The sequence below is a fragment of the Epinephelus lanceolatus genome, chromosome 23 (assembly GCF_041903045.1).
Source record: "Epinephelus lanceolatus isolate andai-2023 chromosome 23, ASM4190304v1, whole genome shotgun sequence".
Lineage (NCBI taxonomy): Eukaryota > Metazoa > Chordata > Actinopteri > Perciformes > Serranidae > Epinephelus > Epinephelus lanceolatus.
This window is the reverse complement of record NC_135756.1, coordinates 10,649,659-10,672,242: the sequence shown is the minus strand read 5'-3', so window position 1 is coordinate 10,672,242 and position 22,584 is coordinate 10,649,659. Positions and strand designations below refer to the sequence as shown.

At 40.2% G+C, this 22,584-nt stretch overlaps 1 protein-coding gene across 1 annotated transcript in view; it reads right to left on the bottom strand.

Moving 5' to 3' along the window:
* Positions 1 to 535: 535 nt before the first annotated feature.
* gnai1 (guanine nucleotide binding protein (G protein), alpha inhibiting activity polypeptide 1) overlaps positions 536 to 22,584 on the bottom strand; it is a 32,638-nt gene continuing 10,589 nt past the window's right edge. The window contains exons 2-9 of the mRNA XM_033614979.2: positions 16,451 to 16,493; positions 13,395 to 13,536; positions 12,910 to 13,067; positions 8,757 to 8,885; positions 4,433 to 4,562; positions 4,119 to 4,272; positions 2,235 to 2,461; positions 536 to 1,760 (exon numbers count right to left, since the gene is read on the bottom strand). Of these exons, the coding sequence (XP_033470870.1) occupies positions 2,271 to 2,461; positions 4,119 to 4,272; positions 4,433 to 4,562; positions 8,757 to 8,885; positions 12,910 to 13,067; positions 13,395 to 13,536; positions 16,451 to 16,493 (947 nt within the window). The 3' untranslated portion in view covers positions 536 to 1,760; positions 2,235 to 2,270. The remainder of the gene's footprint in view (positions 1,761 to 2,234; positions 2,462 to 4,118; positions 4,273 to 4,432; positions 4,563 to 8,756; positions 8,886 to 12,909; positions 13,068 to 13,394; positions 13,537 to 16,450; positions 16,494 to 22,584) is intronic.

Here is a 22,584-nt window from a genome sequence, read left to right as displayed (position 1 = left end):
CAGTTTTTAACACACTCGCACACTGATGGAACAGCCATTGGGCGGAATTTGGGGTTCGGTATCTTGCTCAAGGATACTTCGAACCGCTGATCTTCTGATTACTGGACAACCTGCTCTACCTTCCCTGAGACAATGGGATGCTGCATGATGGTGGATGTCATCTCATTTGCTGATCGGCAATGGCAGTCAACAAGGTGAATATCGTCCGATACCGATGTTCGGCAGAACTGTTTAAGATACAGGGCGGTGCAGTGGTTAGCATTGTCACCTCACAGCCAAAGGGTTTCTGGTTCGAACCCTTCTGTGCAAAGTTTGCATGTTCTACCTGTGTCAGCGTGGGTTTTCTGCGGGTACTCCAATTTTCTCACACAGTCTAAATACATGCAGGTTAAGTGGTGTCCAGGGTGTACCCTGCCTCTCGCCCAGTGTCAGTTGGGATAGGCTCCAGCACACCCGCGCCCCCCTAAAAGGTTAAGTGGTACCAGAAAATGAATGAATGTTGAAGGTACATATGTTCAATAAAACAGCAACTCCATGTGGTTTGTAAATGGTTTTTATTAGCAAAATAAGGGAGATGAGTCTACAAAGATTCTCCATCCATGGAGAACATACACATACATTGACAGTTGTGGCAGTTTCTTCATATGAACAGATCCAGGACTGTATTTATCACTCTTCTTGGCAAAGTGGTACTGATCTAAAAATCACAGACCAGGCTCCCTTAACCATCTTAGCTTCCGTCGCCTGAATGAAAGGTTTCACGAACTGATTGGTGGAACCGCATCTGAACCCTAACACATTCAGACATCTACCTCACCTTTACACCCATCTCTTCCTGTGGTTCGGCTTTTCTCTCCTTAACACCAAAAACTCCCAAAAACTCTCCTCCGAATACATTAAAATATACATTAAAATGTGCCTACCCTGGTCTCGAGCGTATTATTAGCTCAGTGCCTCAGCTAACCATTTTCCGAATGGTTGGGAAGAATGGATATTTTGTACACTGTTTAAAAACCAGAACCCCGGATCTGCGGGGCGAATGTAACAATATACATCTCAGTATTGTACTGTGTGAGCGGCCAGCAAGGCCTTCCATTGTCATGGCTGGTGGGGGGATGGGGGATAGGGGATGGTGGAGGCTACATGTTGGTCACCATGGAGACCCATGTACCTGTAGACCAGAGGGAAATCTTCCTCCTCCCGATAGCTCAGTGGTGTGCACATAGAAGATAGCAGGGACACTAACATATGAAAACAAGTTTACCTCTTTATGTTTAGAACAATTCAGCAGGCAACAGAACAAGCATTGGGACTACGACCGCAGTAAAAAGGCATGCGAAGGCACAAGTACCAACAAACTGGACTCAAAAAGTTGAACCCCTTTTCTTCCCTTTTGTTTGGTTGTAGGGAAGGAAGAAAAGAAGCCACCAACGGCAAAGTTTCCTTTTCCAGAGACAGCGGCAGAAGGAACAGCAAAAAACATGATTTCCTCCTCCCTCTCCTCAAAAAATTAAAAAAAAGAAAAAGAAAAAAAAAGTAAATTTAAAAAAACAAAAGTGTGCGGAAAATTTGCGGTGACGCTTTTACAATGATACAAACATCCTACACAAATGTCGTTAACGCTAGTTCAAAATGTTCCAAGACAAAAACATAAATAAAGCTGTTAAAAGTGGCATATAGTACAGCACTGGTCCGTGACTGATCCTCCTGACTCTTCTCATCTTCCCCACCAAAGATGCACAATAAACTGGCTCCACTGCCTGAGGACAGAAGAAAGGGAGGGAGAAACAAACATGAAAGACGTTGGGGAGGAGGAGAGGGTGTGAGTGGCTTTATAGAATGAGGGTTTTGGATCTTGCAACAATCATCTCACAAACATCTAAATGGAGCAGAAAATGCATTTAAGCCTGATTTCGGAGATTTAATTAGGAATGTGATTATGATGGATTACACCACATCTTTGTGGTCAACTCCAGCTACGCTCCTCCATAATTCTGAATGCTTAAGCTCTGGAAATGAACCATTTTAAACCAATTTGTTGAACACACTTGAAAGAGAAAAGACAGAATGCAGGCGCACACTTAAACCAGGCTCTCATGATTTCCTCAGCAACACCCACTGCATCCTTTCAGTCATAATCCTGACATGCCCCCTCATTCATAACGCAGAGCCAGACCAAGGGGTGCGCACTTTCATTGTTAGAAAGATAAAAGCAAGAATTATGAGTTCCTTACCAAGAAAGAAAAAGGTTATCTCCACCGCCGTTCTCCTCAGAAGAGACCACAGTCTTTCAGGTTGTTCTTGATGATGACGTCGGTGACGGCGTCGAACACAAACTGCACATTCTTGGTGTCTGTGGCGCAGGTGAAGTGGGTGTAAATCTCCTTGGTGTCCTTCCTCTTGTTCAGGTCCTCGAACTGACACTGGATGTAGGCAGCTGCTTCCTCGTACGTGTTGGAGCCTGGAAAAGAAAGGACGAGGAGCAGGAAGTGAAAGAGTCAGGAAGTCGAAACATAGGAAAAGGTATTGAAATAGTGTATTTGTCTTGTTTGAGAACGGAGTGGCATGGCTGGGCTTCATCCTGCTAAATATTTGCTTGTTTGCCTCTATTATCTTGAGTAACCAGGTCATGGTTTCTGGAAAGGAGACATTGATGTTGAGTTTTTCAAATGCATTTTTTGGTGCTTTAAACACCACAAGCCGAGTGCCATCTAGTTCCATAACATTCAAGAGTAGTAGTGTTTTTGATTTTGGGTTGAACAAGTTGTGGTTTTATGAGGGGTTAAGTGCTTAACTGTTTCTTGGCTGAGAGCAGTAACTGTCTGAAGTCTCTGCTGGTTGCTGCCAATGTCATGTAAAGATGTGTTTATGTTGGTTTATGTTTGTGTGCCAAAAAATGACTTCGTTAATTGACCTGGTCAAGCACGTTCGCCTGTGTAGACATCTCTTCAAGTACTCATTGAGAGACCACTGGGACAGTAAAATGGCCTTAAATTCTTGTACAGAAATAGCCACCACACTGGGGAAAGAAGAGGCTTTTTGCTGCAGGGTGTAGAGGAACACAGGAGACCACTATAAAAGCTAAAAAAAAAACAATCTCATGGACAGAGTGGTGACCCAGGGGGGAACAATATTAATTACAGTAAACAAGTGTAATGTCTGGCAGTACGCCGCTGTTTACTGATGTCGCCAGACAGCCTCCATTTCCTGTGACGTTGTACTTGTACACTTGTTGACTTTGTTTCTACCTTATCCATGGACCCTTTTACTGTTAGTAAACAGTATGATGTTTTTTGGTAGGCGGGGCTTAGCAGGAGGCAAAACAATTCTCCACAGACATAAGCTAGCCCTAAGTAGCAAGTTCTGTTGGCTTGTTTCAGACAATGGAGGAAGATGATATAAGTGCTGCATCCAGAAATATCAACCCAGAGTGCCGGAGTGCATTCTGGCACAAACTGGACCATTCGTAAATTCGGAGCGCTGTCGAAATGTGCCATTCGGTTATCCAGAGCACCGCACTCTCAGAGTACAGAGCGCCATGCAGACTCTTAACTGTTCTTTCATTCATGTAGAAATATTAAGCTCCGTTTCTTCGACCAACAGGGCGAATTTATGAATGAATTTACGAACGCACCATGTCAGGTCACTCACTCTACGGGACCGCAAGTGTTACCTGAAAAAGTAAACACTGACCAATGGGACCAGACTGGCTGACTCGTATGCTCTCACTCAGTGGATGGATGATGTCACAGGAAGTTTCGTGGTTGATTACTATGCCAATCTTACAAAGGAGGACGACACTTGAACAGATTCCTCCAGTTTGTTTTACCATCGAAGTTAATGTTAGCTTTACCAGGAAATCCAATTTTCCTCGTAACATCTCCCCAATCTGATATGAAGTTTGTGCTGCACATGTGAGCATTTTTAATGATATATATTTAGCAAACAGATATGAGTATGGTATTGATCTTCTCGTCTAAGTCTTGTCAAATATAGTAAGACTTTTAATTCACAAAAAATGTTATTAGTCTTAGTCACATTATGAAAAACTTTGGGGAAAGGTAGAAAAGAAACTGGCTATTTCTCAAACATGTTCTGTAAAATGCTGGCAATCTTACCAGCATATTCTGGGTAACAGATGGTGAGAGGACTCTTCTTGATCTTCTCCTCAAACAGGTCCTTCTTGTTGAGGAAGAGGATGATGGAGGTGTCTGTGAACCACTTGTTGTTGCAGATGCTGTCGAACAGCTTCATACTCTCGTGCATTCGGTTCTGAAGAAAGAAAGAGGAAGGCGATGTTGATCATTGTGTTTTGCTCACTGATCCTAAAGGGAATCTATCCTTTACGTATTCCACCCAAAGTTCCTGCTGTGTACAAACACACAGTGCATGCTGTTGTGTTGATACATGAGTCAGAGGCTGAGGCACTCACCATCTCCTCGTCCTCAGCCAGCACCAGGTCATAGTCACTCAGGGCCACGCAGAAGATGATGGCGGTCACACCCTCAAAGCAATGGATCCACTTCTTCCTCTCAGACCGCTGACCACCAACATCAAACATTCTGGAGGGAGGACAGAAGTAAACATGTTCGTCAGCACACAAACATACATACACAGTACAAGCAGTGTTTGTGAAACCCCGAGGTAAAAACATAAATGAAGAGTCGCTGCGGCTGCTCTGGTCCTGCTGCAGTGTTGAGTGATGACAGTAAGAGATAAAGGAAACAGAGATTCTTTGTCTATTGTTCCTTGAAAACAGTACTGATAAAATCTTAGCAGTGCAGAGAATACTCAAGTGACCAGCAAACGTCTGCCATGTAACGGCAGAGGGAAACAATTCAAAGCAGCAGCAGACATTTAGCTTCTGCAGTTAAAAGAAGTGGTGGGAGATATATCATATATATCCATAATGGTCGATGTATCACAGCTTGTTCCACATGGGATGTAGAAAATGACTATGTTGCAAACACTGACTATGAAGTGGCACATAATTTCTTAAAGCAAACGGCTTGGAACTCTCGTTGACATTGCGGTTCTCGCACTTTCTCCAATGGCTCCCTCGATCTCACAGAAACAAAAAGCAACCATTTAGTTGCATTTTGCTACCATGGAGCACCAGTACGACTTGCAAATATTAACATATGAACCAGAGAGGTGTTAGTTGTTTCTGCTCACAGTGAATTCATCCTCATGTTTAACTTTGTCACTGTAACAGTTTAACTTTCAGCTAACTGCTAACTCCAGGTGCTTCAGAATAAAAGCACCAGTGGTTCTACTTTATTTCATTGTATCTAAACTTTATTTAACTTTATTAAAGCAGTACTTTTTATTTATCTTTAATACAACAGTACTTTATTTAACTTTACTATGACAGTACTTTATTTAACTTTATTGTAACAGTACTTTATTTAACGTTTTATAACAGTACTTTAACTTTATTATAACAGTACTTTAACAGTACTTTTTTTAACTTTACTGTAACAGTACTTTATTCATCTTTATTATAGCATACTTCATCTAACTTTATCATAACACTACTTTAACTTAATTATAACAATACTTTGTTTAACTTTATCATAACAGTACTTTAACTTTATTCTAGTATTTTAACTTAATTATAACAGTCCTTTGTTTAACTTTATTCTAGTATTTTAACTTAATTATAACAGTCCTTTGTTTAACTTTATTATAACCGTACTTTAACTTTATTGTAACAGTCCTTTGTTTAACTTTATTATAACCGTACTTTAACTTTATTATAGTATTTTAACTTGATTATAACAGTCCTTTGTTTAACTTTATTATAACCGTACTTTAACTTTTTTATAACAGCACTTTGTTTAACTTTATTATAGTATTTTAACTTAATTATAACAGTCCTTTGTTTAACTTTATTATAACCGTACTTTAACTTTATCATGACAGTACTTTAACTTAATTATAACTACTTTAACTTTATTATAACAGTACTTTGTTTAACTTTATTATAACCGTACTTTAACTTTATTATAGTATTTTAACTTAATTATAACAGTCCTTTGTTTAACTTTATTATAACCGTACTTTAACTTTATTATAGTATTTTAACTTAATTATAACAGTCCTTTGTTTAACTTTATTATAACCATACTTTAACTTTATTATAGTATTTTAACTTAATTATAATAGTCCTTTGTTTAACTTTATTATAACTGTACTTTAACTTTATCATGACAGTACTTTAACTTAATTATAACTACTTTAACTTTATTATAACAGTACTTTGTTTAACTTTATTATAACCGTACTTTAACTTTATTATAGTATTTTAACTTAATTATAACAGTCCTTTGTTTAACTTTATTATAACTGTACTTTAACTTTATCATGACAGTACTTTAACTTAATTATAACTACTTTAACTTTATTATAACCGTACTTTAACTTTATTGTAGTATTTTAACTGAATTATAATAGTCCTTTGTTTAACTTTATTATAACCGTACTTTAACTTTATTATAGTATTTTAACTTAATTATAACAGTCCTTTGTTTAACTTTATTATAACAGTACTTTAACTTTATTATAGTATTTTAACTTAATTATAATAGTCCTTTGTTTAACTTTATTATAACTGTACTTTAACTTTATCATGACAGTACTTTAACTTAATTATAACTACTTTAACTTTATTATAACAGTACTTTGTTTAACTTTATTATAACCGTACTTTAACTTTATTATAGTATTTTAACTTAATTATAACAGTCCTTTGTTTAACTTTATTATAACTGTACTTTAACTTTATCATGACAGTACTTTAACTTAATTATAACTACTTTAACTTTATTATAACTGTACTTTAACTTTATTGTAGTATTTTAACTGAATTATAATAGTCCTTTGTTTAACTTTATTATAACCGTACTTTAACTTTATTATAGTATTTTAACTTAATTATAACAGTCCTTTGTTTAACTTTATTATAACAGTACTTTAACTTTATTATAGTATTTTAACTTTATTATAACAGTACTTTATTTAATTTATATATAGTTTTTTAACTTTATTGTAACTTTATTGAAACAATCTTTGTTTTATTCAGTAACACTGTCACCCTCCTTTTTTCTGTCAGTGCTTTGAGCTGCTGTGACGTGAATTTCCCAAGCGTGGATTAATATAGTTTTATTTTATGTTATTTTATTTCAATTTATCATATCAGTACTTTATTTAACTTTATTATAGCAGTGCTTTATCTGTCTTTATTGTTATAACTTGGTTAAATGAAGTACAAAAGTTACTGTTGCTGCTCTAGAAAAAACACTTTTATTTAAAATATTCAAATCTAATCCTGTTCTGAAGTTGTTCTTTTTTAAAACTAATATATTTTCTAAAATACAATTATTAAGTAATGAAAAAGAACTGATAAGAGTATTGATAAAGTACCGACCCGATAAGAAAAATCGATAGCGTAGTAGTATCGATAACATCTTAACAATACCATCCCTAATTTTAACAGTACTTTATTTAACTTTATTATAACAGTACTTTATATAACCTAAGTATAAGATTACTTTATTTAACTTTATTGTTAACTTAATTGTAACAGTAGTTTATTTAGTAGTTTAGTATTTTGATAGTCTACGGTAGTTTAGAGGAGATTTCTAAATATCAAGATATATATTATGCATTGTGATTCAGCCTAAAAATATCGCGATATTATTTTTAGGCCATATTGCTGAGCCCTAGTCAAAAGGTTTAGATGTTGCTAAAATATTGCTTACTATAAAGTGTTTTATGTCGGGACGTTCTCTCTAAATCCACACCAAAGTCTCTACAAGTCAGACATCATGTACATATCTTTATCAATTTCTCACATTCAGGGAAAATTTCTAGACAAGCAAATCTAAAATAAAGATCACTTTCAAACCAGGTTCCAAAGGGACGCTGTATGAAACAATCTCAAAAAAATGCACACAGCTGTGGCAAATAGAAGTAAAAAAAGCCTCATTTAGCTCCTGTGAGAGCTCCTATTGGTCGACTAAACTGCAAAAGCCACATCTGGATATACTATTGTTTTAAAGGCAGGACTGGGAAAGGGACTGTTAGACAAAAAACAATGACTGTATAAAAGAAGTAATCACATTTAACTTGTTGCAATATGTGAAAGACCGACATCATGATGTTGATGTTAGGATATTGTTAGGAAATATGAGGTGGAACAAATACTTTGTTTTTTATGAAGCTGGTCGGTCACTGCTGTGTAATTCCTACATGACATCGAGCAATGACTACTTTACAGAAGTACTGTATTGTGTTGCAATAAACTCTGACAGCAGTGGTGTGTCATCATGACTGTAGATTGAAGCTGCTGTCTGGAATTGCACAGAAAAGGACAAACATAGAACCATTTTGTGTGTGTGTTTATCATATAACATGGTGTTATTCTATTCTGCTGTGAAGCCCAGCAGCATGAATTTCAATGACACTGGCATCAGCTACCAAACTTCTGGTATCATGATATCATCGGGTCTGCTGCCCCCACTTCCTGTATGTTTTTTTTTTTTTTTCAACAGAGGGCCCCGACTGAGTCATCGCTAATGCGCATGACACCTTCACAGACTGTGTCACAACTTACAGCTGTACGTGCACAAAGGGAATTTCTATGGGAGTGAATGAGTCAGTGACAGGAAGGAAAGCTAATTAAGCCATCATGTAAAAAAAAAAAAAAAAACACTTTGAGGCCGAGCCAGCTGTTACGGTGAGGAAATTCTCACTTGAAGTGCAGGTCCTTGAACGTGAAGTGCGTCTCCACAATGCCCGTGGTTTTGACTCGAGTCCTCAGGACATCCTGCTGAGTTGGGATGTAGGTGGCCTGGGATATCCTGTCCAAGTCGTTCAAGTAGCTGAGAGAAGGAGACAAAGGAAAAAAGGACATTAGCAGGGAATACAATAACATCAGAGAGAAAAGGGGGAGCGAGAATGAGAGCAGGAACAAGTGGGAAGAAATGTGTCATAAGTATCGGGGTCAAGTGTCAAGTCAATTTACTTTGAGTAAAAAAGAGTTCAGCATGTATCAGATGACTACACATTTTGTAAAATTAGGACATACCTGCATAAGTTTGTAAAATCGGACATTTTCAGTTCTAATATAAGAGTCTCATCCAAAGTTAGCTAAAGCTGAACACAGTTAAGTTACAAGATAAGAGGCATAATTTGCCTGTGGTAAATTTAGACATGATGGCTCAGTGGTGAGAGCTGTAACCTCACAGTGAGCAGGTCCCGGGTTTTAACTCAAGCGCTGGTATTTTTAGTGAGGAGGACTGTGCATTGTTTTCTCTGTGTTTGGTGGACTCCCTCTTGGTTCATCCCCGGGCCTGACAATGTGCAGCTGAATTGGAAACTCCCTACATTGAAGAGTGTATTTCCGTGTTAGTCTTATTATGGACGAGCCATCTGTCCAGGGTGCTGTCCCACATTCTGTCAAATACCTGCTGGGACAGGCCCGAGCATTCTCATTGATGTGAACGGGAATATACAGGTATAGAGAATAGAGGTATGGAATTATTTTAGAGTGCTTTCACACTTGCCCTGTTTGGTTCGGTTCAGTCGAACTCAAGTTCGTTTGTCCCCTAAGTGCGGTTCGTTTGGGCAGGTGTGCACACAGCAATCAAACTCAGGTGCACACCAAAACAACCAGACCAAGACCTTCTTGAAGAGGTGGTCAGACCCAACATCTGAGGTGAACAGGGCGTTCCATTAAGGCTGCCACGATTAGTCGACTAATCGATGACTAATCGACTATTAAAATAATCGGTGACTATTTTAGTAGTCGACTAATCGGTTTGAGTCATTTTTCATAGAAAAGTACTATAAAAGTACCCCAAAATACTCTTATTGCAGCTTCTTACGTTCAAATATTGGCAGCTTTACACACTCTCCCATGACAGTGAACTAAAACCCTTTGGCGTGAGTACGAAACAAGACATTAGATGACGTAATTTTGGGGTATGGGCGAGACAGACCGACATTTTTCAACATTTTAACAAATTTTTCGATGAAATGATTAGTCGACTAATCGAAGAAATAATCGACAGATTAGTCGACAATGAAAATAATCGTTAGTGGCAACCCTACTTTCCATCTGCACTTTTGGCCACATTGATTTCCATTACCAGTTTAAGCGCACTGCGTTGTGCTGTAGGGTCGGACCAAAGCACGCCGACTGCCTCCAAGTGGACAGTGGTGACATCAAATTGGCTTCATTATCATTATTCAGCATTAGAGTTGGGAAATGATAACATTTTATTGATACCAATGCCATCATGGGCCCTGCTTATCTTTCAGATTCTTCATCGATTCCCTTATTGATTGCTGATCAATCCTCTGTGTGATAAAAAAGAAGGCCTACTCAGGTTTTATTATCTCTGAGTTTGAACATTGTGTAGATAGAGACTATTTGTACAGCATTGGTTTTCATTTAGGTTTTTAGTCAAAGAAAAACTCTGCTAAGCCTGCCCACATGGTTCGGTAGGGAGTGTGCTCCTCGGTTGGGAAGCAGTGGCACTGGTGTGTAGAGTGCCACTGCTCTGCACGGTATTCCTGGAATTTGAGCCCATGTTGGGTCAAAAGATGCTTCAGTATATTGCTGGTGTTTCCACCCTTACTTGTAATTATCATCTACAGACTTTTAAGCAGTGCTTCATTTAAGAAATGGAGCCATGCCTTTCACCATTTTTTCCCCCCGTCCCCATTTAGTAACAACATTCAGTGACGATTCCACTACATGTCAAAGTAAACGGCAAGCACTTGGTTTGCAGATGAAACTCAGGCCCTGCTTGCTTCTTTGAAGTGAGAAGACCATGCGGGCAGGAGATGGGTATCAGGCATACATTTGTACAGTGCTGAGGAAAAATTTAAAAACTCCAGCAACAGTGCAAGAAAGTTGTTGATAAAAACTGCGTGTGATCAGTTAAAGACACCTTTAAGCAGGTAGCCATGTTGTATGGAGAAGATGGCTGTCCTAAATACCATTTTTTTGGGTGCCACAGTTTTGGTAGTCATCAACAGTGAATATCTGAAGCTGAACTTGACTTTCCTATTTTTTTCGTAATTAAAATTGGTAAAATCTTATTTCAGACCCTCCTTGCCCTGTTGTCACTCTCTCTGTTTATCATTAGGCTAGTGCTGTGGGAGCCTGTGCTCTGCACCGGAGTCAGTTGGTGAAAGTCCGCCTGCACACACACAACAAAAGGGCTTACTGTTAGCATTGCACTACCTAATGGTTATCAATGGTTTTAACGACAAGAGTCACGCTGTTTTGTGTGTCAGTGCGAGTTTGTCGGGACCGTTTATACGGCTCGGTGTTGGATGTTAGTCGCTGTTGTTGTGTTAGCTCGTGCTAACAGGGCAGACGTTGAACTAAGACACTCTGGAGACTCAGTGCTGTCGCCGACGACAATTATCAATTTTAAAATTTTGGCTAATTTCTTAATTTTTCATCATTAAGCCAACATCTAAACATCTGTAATTCCAGGACAACTGGGCACTGGGGCAATTCCATCTCCTGAGGAAGTTAGTGTAATATACCTGAAAGCTCCTGCGTGGACCTTGTGTTTAGATATTTTATCATCTGCTGTTTTAAAGGTTGAGAATGACATTTCAGTCCCAGTTCTTCTTTAAGTTCATATGCATTTTTTATGCATCCTGCAGGTGCAGGCGTAAGATTTATTTCCACGACAGAAATACTGTCAACGTCAGGTGTAAGTACATCCCATGAAGGAAGCTGTGCTTTACAGAATGATCCTCATATCATCCAAAATGATGGCAGCAGTCTGAATTTTAAGTACTACTAAAAATACCTTAATGTGGGTTTGAATTGTTTCAGATTTAACTCCAAAAATGACTTCTGAACGATCATTAAAACTTGTTTTCATTTCCTGACTCATTAACTTGGTGCTGCTGCCTGCAGCTTTAATATGTGTTGAGTATCTGTTGTCATTGTATGGACGCATTTGCTATACTCGTACAGGATGTCACGCTTACACCTCCATTTTCACACACGCTGGGTGCATTATGACCCGAGCAACTATCTCAAGGTTACTGCTGATAAATCACAATGGAAAAAAAACGAGATTAGTGACCTCTAGTTGCTGGCAGACAAACACAAGTAATCTTCCCTTCACGCAAACAAGCCTTTTGTTTGTCTTCCAGTGGTATTAAGTGAGGTAAAAAACACACAAGGTTTAGCAATGCTGTTCCTTATTCATGAAAAGCCCCTGGACAGTGGGATTAGAGGGACCAATTAGAAAAAGGCCAACAGCTCCCTCGGCCTGCGACGTAAGCGCTGATGTTTGCTCCGCAGCAGCAAAACAAGACAAATGGCTTTTCTGGTAACAAAACACAGGAGCTGCCCCGTGATGATATCATTTGTTATGATGCCAGAGGCTCTTGCACAATATCTAAAGGACTCAGGCTGGTCACGGAAAATACAGTTACAATGCAGGGAGGATTTTCTCAGTATTTGCGGCACTTCTCTTTTAAGCACATGACGAAATGTTCCCGTGCTGAGGTGAAAGGTCAAAGATTAAATTGTCTTTCCAGCCACCGCTCTTCAGGCTGGGTAGAGGAGGGCAAATATTGACAGTGTAAAAGTCCAGATAGATGCATGGTGCCATAGCTCTCTGAGCGTGGTCGACAGCTGGGGCAAGTTGTGTTTAGCAACTTGAGGCAGCAGATTTCAGTGTGTTTGCGGAGGAATGGCAGAAATGTGTCTGGTCATCTGATGTGACTCTGTCATTAAAAGCTGTTGAAGTAAATTGGTGTGTGCGGGACCACTGAGTCTTTTCAGCGGGGTGACTCACAGTTTTTTGGAGAACCATGCAACTTGTTGTTTATATGTGTGTGTTTGTGTGTGTGTTTGTGACTCACTATGCCGCCGAGTCATTGAGCTGATATTCGCGGGAGCGGCTGAAGCAGGCTTGAACACCTCCGTCCTTCCACAGTCGCTTAATGACACCGGCCAGCTCTCCCGTCATGAAGCCCTCCTCTGCTGAGCCCGCCAGCACAAACAGCTGCCGCGCATCGTCCTGGGAGAGGAGTCGCATTAGAGTCAATATCATAAATCAGACGTCAAAGTCGTTAGACCGCCATTATCGTCAACATTAATCTGCTAATAGGCTGAAATGCCAGTCACAGGGTTATAAGGACATTTCAGTGGCAGCTGCTGATTCCTTTGTCTTGTCGTTTCAAAACATCACATTAACTTTGACTTAGAATATAATTAAATGACTTTTAAACAACCTGAAAAGACCTCAGACCTTTGCTAGTACCCGCTTGTTTCCGAACACCACAGACTAACTTCAGGTTTCTACTGTAAACCAACCAAATTACACCCCCTTCCCTCCGTCACTCACAGCTCTTGCGGCGTCCCCAAAGTCAATCTTGAGGCGCCCCATGGCTCTGATGATGGCGATGATGGACTGGATGGTGTTGCTGTAGACCACGGCTTTGTACTGCTTGCATTCCTCTTCTGAGTAGCCGGCCTCGTGGATGATCCTGCAGAAAAAGGGAAAAGCAGGGTCAGCAGCAGTTGAGCTGCTTTCCAGCACTGCAACAAACAGTAACCAAATTGTTCCAAATCCTGCACACACAGACAGAAAAGTCAGCTTTTCATGGCAGATTCTCCATGCTGAATGATGTTTCTCAACTTTCTTAGAAATGACTTCTTTTCCTCCTCTATAAAAACTCAGACTTTACACAGCAGTTCCAACGTCCGCACAAATACTGTCAACCACAATGACCCTCCTGCTTAAATTATGGTCCTCCAGGGAGACAATCCTTTTCTACAGCTGTATCAGTGCTGATTGATACATTAAATCGACAATACATTAAAATTCAGCACACAAAAGTGCACACAGTGCTGAAATTCTTTAGGTTATCAGAAGTCACATGACTTATTTCCATTGTGGTCCTGAGATCTAGGCCAGGGGGCAGACGGGGAGAGGGAATGACATGTGCATGCTATTATTATCCCATTTTTACATTAATACATCTAATAAAAAAGACATGAAAGCATCATTGTTATACAGTCATAAAAAACAACAGAAAACTCACTTAGATTCAGAATTGTTTTTACCATTATTCAGAGAATGGGCAGATTAAATTACATTTGGGGTTTTATTCCACTCCTCCCCTCCAATGTAAAGGAATGTGCATCTCATTACTTTATGTTTTAGACTGGGTTGTTTCAGGTTAGATACACAAGCCCTTGTATTCAGACACCGGGATTTTTTCGGACCTAATTGTATTGCGGAGTTTTGCACAGCAGCGACCGCATCTTTGCTCTCAAACCACAAAAAAATGTGATGGCACAACAGTCTCCTTCAGTACATTATTCTATGCTTTCTTTTGATTTTCACATTGGCTAGTCATCCTGTTTAATTTGTCTTCTGATTAAATCGGAACCGTTGAAACAAGTTGTAGGAAGCCTCTGCAAGTAATTGGTTGCTGGCAGACACTCTGTGCTGCAATAAAATGGTTAATCAGCAGTGCCGTGCACTGTAGAGCCGATGCCTGCTGGTTCTGCCGGCCTGAATAGAATATAATGTCTACTGTTGTGTACAGCCTTTATAGACTGAGCTGAGTAGTGATGCGCAGGTCGACCCGTAACCCGCGGAACCCACGGGCCCCGCAAATGGACCTTCGGGTTGGGCAGCAGTGATCGTCTGTTAAATCGGTCTGTAAATGATATTTTGACATTATTGGCTATTACTGTCATGGCATCCGAAGGTACTGATGCGTTGAGCAGGTGACAGTCCGCGGCCATTTTCAAAACACACTTGTGTCACGCACTCCAAAAGAAACTTGTTGAAACTTTAAACAATAATTTATTGTACAAAACGGGGGAAACAAATGTTGACAAAAACGGTTCCATAATTCATATTAAATTCAAAAGATAATGAAAAAACAGCTACAAGTTAGAGGGAATAATGATAAAGTGATAAAACTTGGCATTGATCCACAGCCTCAGACGGATGCGCTCATGCCTGCCGTGCGCACAAGCTCAGTTGGTAGGCTATACTATATTTTCACATTTTTAACAATGCAATTTAAAAGTTTTGATTTTTATTGATAACCTACATTTACCAACAACAAATAGACTACATTTAAAAATATGTAAAAAAATAAATGAATAAATAAAAAATAAGTAAATAAAAATACGAATATCGAATACCAAATTTTCATAACGAATACCTACCCATAGAAACGAATATTCGAATATCTGAATATTTGGGTACAGCCCTACTAGTCGGCAAGATTTCACTGGTCGCTTAGTCACAGAAAACAAAAAAAAAACAAATGTGAAACTCTATTAGTAGCTGCATCTTGTCAAAATGGATCTAAACCTATCTGACTGGACCATTTGGGAATTTAATTTGAAAGGACAGACACAGGAAGTGTCCACGCTCAGCAGTCAGACAGGAGTCAGGTTAATTTCCAGGGCTGGTACCTGCGGTTATTCCACAGGCTAGTTAATAACATGTCGGGCAGGAAATCCAAAGTGTGGGATCATTTTGAGAAGGTGAAGAACGAACCCAAGGTGATATGTAAACTCATCTTCATTGGTCGACTACAAACATGACGTATCATCTGAAACATGGAAGTAGCTACATGCCCATTAGCCCACAGCGTCATTAACAGGCGGCTCGCTCAGTGTGTGACGTGCACTTGTAGATAAAATATAGGCCTATATTAATGAAGGTTCATTAGTACGGTTTTGTATTTCTCTGTAATGTAGCACAGTGTTAACAATGTTACTGATACTATTCTTTCTCACACCTTCAACTCAAACCACCAAAATATATCATTTAATAATTACATTAATATCGTAAACAAGCGGGCGACTAGTCGACGAATGACACCAACATGTAATCATTATCATGCCACAGTAAGTGTACATTTTTGTAGTAAAATAACATTTCTACAAGTACAGTGTCTGCACATCCTTTACAGGCAAAGAACCAAAAGAAAAAGCAGCATCAGAGCTCAACAGCTAAAATAGTTAAAAAAAATGCATAAATGAAGTGCACCTGACATGTCTATGTCTTCTGATGGATGAGTGTATCAACGAGGGTGCTTATGAAAAATGTAATTCATGTGTAGGACGCACGCAGCATGTGGATGATGTATGGGCAGAGTTTATACTAATGTATTCTGCTGGGCTGTCTTCACGATCCATTATGCATGGTACCTGTTTGTAATGCGATTCACAGAGCATAATATCACCCAGAGAGACGCTATAAAAGCATGATTGGTGTTTGACACTGTTTGTGTTGTGCAAAATGAATACTCTATCAGTGCCGTTATGCGCGTCTGATGAGAGAAGTCATTGTTGATTCACTGGAAGAAGAAGACAAAAGTTTGTTTTGATTGTTCGCTGATCAGATGTGAAGCGGCGAAATGAACTCACTTCATCTGCTTGACGATTGTACTTTTCCCTGATTCACCGGCACCTGGAAAAGACAGAGAGGAAAAGGAGGTTATTAAAGAGTGTAAATATTTCAAGAGGTTAATGTTGCTTGTAAGGAGCCAAATAGTTTCTACGTATTCATTTTTACCCTGTATGTCACCCAGCTCACTTCCTTTATCTGCATGTTTCCAAGAAAAGCACTTAGTGTTTTTACACAATGACCTAATGTGGTTAAATGGTATGACAAGGAACCATGAATATGAAACCTGAGCATAACCACCGCAACCAAAGGAGAACTGAGAAATAAGTGTGTGTGTATGTGTGTGTAACTTGATGTCTCTGCAAGGGGCAACCCCTGGGGCTGAAAGTGAAGCCAACACACAAGCACCAAAAAGTTTCTTGAATGGCCACATTTGAGACCAACTTTACAGCAGAAATAGCCTGGTACACAAAACAGTTCTGGCCTCTATAGCTAATTTTGGCATTCATGACAACTGTACAGGGGGAAACTTTTTAAGTTTTTATATAACCATTAACAGTAACTAAGGCTTAAAATGATGCATAATTAAAGGCAGGCTGCCAGTTGGGTGCGGTCTATTGACAAGTCACTACCATGGCACCAAGGCTGGTTAGGTAATGTAACCATGGTGTGACCCAGATTCACAGAGTATAGGTGTCACGTTTTGGTCACCAAAAGAAAGTCTTGTTCAGTGGTTCCCAACTGGTCCAGTCACGGGGTCCAGATTTCTCCTTAGTCATTAGTTCAAGCTCCACACACTTACATACATTCGGCGTCATACTTGCGTTTTGACATGTCGTTGAGCTAGTTTGCTGTCTCTGGCAAGTAGCTGCCGTTAGTCACAAAATAAAAGAACTGTACCGAAAATTCATTGTACTTAAAAATAAAGTGTGTTTTTCCAAACTTGACACGTTTGCGAGTCACTTGGTGTCCATTTAGAATGGACCTACTAGCCACCAGTTGGGAACCACTGCTCTAAGGAGTCAGATACTCACTTCTTCCTGTAAATACAATTTGTTTTAATACTGTTTTTGCAAGCATAAATTAGCATTAGCATTACCACAGTTAACTTAGCTGGCAGCTTACACTGTGATCGGACAGAGCAGATTTTAGCAGCCTGGGGCGACTTTTTGTAATTGTTTTAAATGAAAGTGAAGCGTTTTGCCCGTTGCTTTTGTGTTGCTAAGGGCCTTGCGTTTTTACAGGAGCACTCTTAACGCCTCGAGTTGAACAAACTTCAGCTTAAGAGTGGAAAAGCACCTGGGGTCATTGGTGTTTTGTTCCCATGGTCGAATTAGATCAACTGAGAAGTAGGTATTCTGTGGTGGCAACGACAAGTGGTAGCCCACTTGTACTGTTGCCCTACTGGGCAAGTTGCAGGATATCTGAACAAACTGTAGCCTTAAATACTTTGTGACGTTCTATCAACTGTAAATAGGCCCTATGACTGACGGCTGATTATCACACTGTCCCCGAGTCATCCTAAAATATGCATTAAAAAAGGATGCAGCAAGCCACAAAAAGCGCTGTCTGATTGGGTCAGGCTTCAACAAAAAAGTCAGTGTGGTGCGCAAAATTCGAGGCGCACCACACTGCCGACTGCCTGATCGGGGCCTTAGAGTTATCTTCACCCTCGTCCAAATATGGTCACGTCTGGCTCCAAAAAGATGGTATCAAGATGGCGATGGCCACAATGCCAAACTCTAAGCTTCAAAATTAAAGTCCACAAACCAATGAATTACATCACGGTGGCTACATCCATCACTCTGTAGTCAACAGTCTGTGTATGGCTTCAGTTTTTCAGTTAAAAGCAGTCTCTAAAGCTCTGGTTTGGCCTCTGCTCCAGGCACTTCCTGCCTAATATTCTGATTAGTCAACACATGGGAGCTCAGTCAGATGACTTGCTCTAGTTTGCTGTCAACTGATTCTGGCTTTGTTTGAGACAGCTGTGTGTTTGGAATTTCAAAAAACACCTCGTCGGGGCTCTTGGCCTTAACAGGAAGTATAGGAGAGATTATTATGGACAGTGTTGTGAAGCGCTGAAAAACATGCTGTCACCTCAGGATGTGAGGGCAGTCGGCCCTGGCGACTAATCAGATTGACAGTGTTGTAGCTGATCGATTAGACAATGCTAAGATGAGAAGAGAGGGGTGGTGGAGAGGGAGAGCGTACTGTCGGCACGCCTTTTGCTTTGTGGATCCCTCAAACGTCACAGTGCCATGGCAACAGCTCTCGTTATATCCAGGACATTTCTAGTGTGAGGCCACAGTCACCTGAGGAGGCTTTGTGGTGGTGAGCGTGTGTGTGTGTGTGTGTGTGTGTGTGTGTGTGTGTGTGTGTGTGTGTGTGTGACATGTTGGCCTCCACTGGGACCATTATGTATTATGCATCTGCTGCTTGTTTTCCCTGTAACCGGTCACTTAGAAGTGCCCTTTTATTAAAAATGTTTTCTTTGACAAATGAAAGCCATCTGTGACGTCCTCATAAACCACATTCAGACTCTTGTCCTCTAATGGATATTGCCATAACCTACATTTGATCTAATGCGCACTCAATGCCCTCGTCTTACAGCAGTGGGGACTTATAGGGAGGGTACAGAGAAGCAATTGGCCAGTCGTCACTGACGCAACGCTCCTCTGCCACTGGGGAAGATTTTTCAAACCACTTGAGAGTGTCTGTTCCCCGAGTAAACACCCCCAGCTTCTCTGTAGAAACAAAATAAGAGGAAGTGGAATCATACCATGAAGTCTTCCACTATCCGCTACCTCGTGACACTGGCAGCAGAGACAAGATGGTTTGCTCTTGCATAATAAATCATCTGCCTCATCTAGTTCCACTTTCATGATGTTGCAAAAACAAAATAAGAAACTTTTGACATGTTTGACACATGCCATTAGTAGCTCCGCGTAACAGCTCTCCGCCTGAGCACACAAACTTTAACCCAAAATGAATACATAAACACACACATCCTGCTGCACACTTTCTGTCTGCATTCCTCCACTCAGCGGTGGCTGCATGCTGATAGTACCGTCCTGGCTCTTCACCTTCAGGATAATTGGATGCGATTCACCTGAGGACACATTATTTTAATTACGTGTCACCGCTCTGGTGCCGGAGAGCCCTGGAGGGAGGTGACGGTATGGTGGCAGCTCCCTGTGCTCCGAGGCCAAACACTGACAGTGTGAGTCCCCTGTGGGACCCGCACACAGTCGGCAGATACGCTGATTGCAGCTGGCCAGTGAGCTGGCACGGTTGCACCCCTCGGCCTGCCCAGGAGCCATTTTCACAAGGCCACAGACACTTCACATATCGATGCAGTGCCTCTCAATGTGGGGCGCATGAAAATCCACTTCAGGCAAGCTGTGAGCTCACACTGAAGTTCAAAATAGCCTCCTTATAAAGGAAACTTTTAGGTAACTGCTAGTTGCGTCACTTCTCTCTGGTTTCTGTGGCTTTATTTGCAAAAAAAAAAGTGGTGTGGACAGGAAATACAAAGACCTCACATCTAGAGTTTTGTATCACGGTAAACTGGGGTTTTGACTGTTAGTCGGAAAAGGTGACACATTTGATGTTATCAGCCTAGACAATTCTTTGAAACTGTGATGAGCATTTTTTTCATCGTCTTCTGAAATTTCACAGATCAAACAGTTAATAGGTTAAATGTATACTTAACTGGACAAAGTTAACCTTCTCAATCCCCTCTCAATCATCACTTATGGCCCACTAGAAGTGTGTGGCGGTGTATTCATCTGCAGAGATCCTGTCCTGTGCCTGTGTTTTCCAATTTTCTTATTTTGTGTGCAGGACATTTCTGGGTTGCAAACTTTGGGCAATGGGTGTATAGCCAAAAAAATCTAGTATTCAGGTAATGGCAGCTTGCATCCAAGAAAGATGAACAAAATCATAGACACAGCACAAAAAAACGCTAATATAGTGAGGCAAAATGCCAAGTGGACAAAGCTTGTTCGAAAACATGAGCAAATCTGCGGTTGGCTTTCACTTTCATGTTTGCTGGTGAGCACTGAAGGAGAGGATGGGAATGAAGAGTGACACAGAGTTGGCCTGTTTTCTGCTGGACAGGTAGGTGCTGGCTGTTAGCTTAGTTAGCTTGCTAAATCGGCTTTTCCATTACAACAAATGTAACGTTATAACTGTAGTGCAGTGGCTTGCATGGTACGTACAAGCAGAGTAGGGAGGAGGGGCCAAGTTTGAATGTTGACCGACGATTCCTGCATAGTGTACCTTCATTCAAGAAAATAATCAGAGGATTGATCAATAATATAAATAATTGTGCAGCCCTACTCACGCCAATCAAAAATAGTTATGTTACAAGGTCTCAGACAAAAAGTAAAAATAAAATTAAACAAAAATTATCGTTATTCTTACTGAATTGGAGAAGAACTTAAAGGCAATATTTGGATGTTTTTGAAGTGGGGCTGTACAAGGTACTTATCCATAATCAGTGTATTGCCTTCAGTATTTAGCGGTCAGCGTACCCCCAGTTTGGAGAAGTTGCTGCTAGAGTTGTACCGATACCAGTATCAGAAATGCCTCCGATACTGCCTAAAATGCGGTATTGGGTATCGGCGAGTACAGCCTATGACCAATCCGATACCACGTAATGCCTCAAGTCATTACGCATACGCACACTACAGGCAAACGAAACAGAGTTTAAAAGGCATTCTACTGCAGCCTTTAAAACAAATTTACCAAATTGTTTGGCTGCACTTTAAGCTGTGTCTTGATCTGTGTCAACACTGGATAATAATAATAAAAAAAAGTTTTACGGCATTCATTCTACTATTATGTTTTTATTTCTTAATATTTTACATAGAGTTTTAGGAGTTGAGACATACAACAATTCATATCCCATCCATTTTTATTTTATGCTCTGGTATCGGATCAGTACTCGGTATCGGCAGATACCTAAGGTTCAGAGATTGGAATCGCTATCGGGAAGGAAAAAGTGGTATCGGTACATCTCTAGTTGCTGCTTAAATTCAGTAGGGCTGCCGCTAACGATTATTTTCATTGTCGACTAATCTGTCGATTATTTCTTCGATTAGTCGACTAATCATTTTATCGAAAAATGTGTTAAAATGTTGAAAAATGTCGGTCTGTCTCGCCCTAACCCCAAAATTACGTCATCTAATGTCTTGTTTCGTACTCACGCCGAAGGGTTTTAGTTCACTGTCATGGGAGAGTGTGTAAAGCTGCCAATATTTGAACGTAAGAAGCTGCAATAAGAGTATTTTGGGGTACTTTTATAGTACTTTTCTATGAAAAAAGACTCAAACCGATTAGTCGACTACTAAAATAGTCACTGATTATTTTAATAGTCGATTAGTCATCGATTAGTCGACTAATCGTGGCAACCCTAAAATTCAGTCGAATTTATAATGAGGTGCGTCACACTGGTTGAGAAACGCTTGAATGATGTCATCACCATGTATCACCAAAGATGACATGAGCAGTTTTTGATGAATCATTGTGGGACTCTACTGTAATTGTGAAAAATGTAGTGGCAAGTTGGGTCAGAGAAATCTCCTGCCACTGCTGTGGATAGTACAGAGCTGTCATAGGAAGATCAGTTTACAGAGACTGAAACCAGCAGCACTACTGCTATGGTAATGAGCCTGGATACTAACTCTAAACATTCCTATGGTTGTAACTGGATGAATCCCATCAATTCATCAATTCAGAGAGTTTTTAGTCATACATTTTGCAAACACTGGGTCACTATTTGTAAGACTACAACTAGATTCCTCTTGAGATTATTTCCCATCCTGCTCCTGGTGGAAAATATTACACCAAACTCCCTTTCAGAAAAATGGCTTTCTACCAATTCCTTACATGTCTGCAAAAACTTGTAACTCCAGAGACACAGGATAAAAGGTGTCATATGTTGACAATATTCTTGTCTATTCGGCATCAGCTCATTTCTGGAACCACTTATTTTGTTGGGGTCTCGGGGGGGCTGGAGCCTTTCCCAGCTGACATTGGGCAAGAGGCGGGGTACACCCTGGACCTTTACGATGCTGCTCATCACAACGCTGTAACGCTGCTCATTACAGATGGACTCCTAACTACGATGGCTGATGCGAAAACGCCAGAA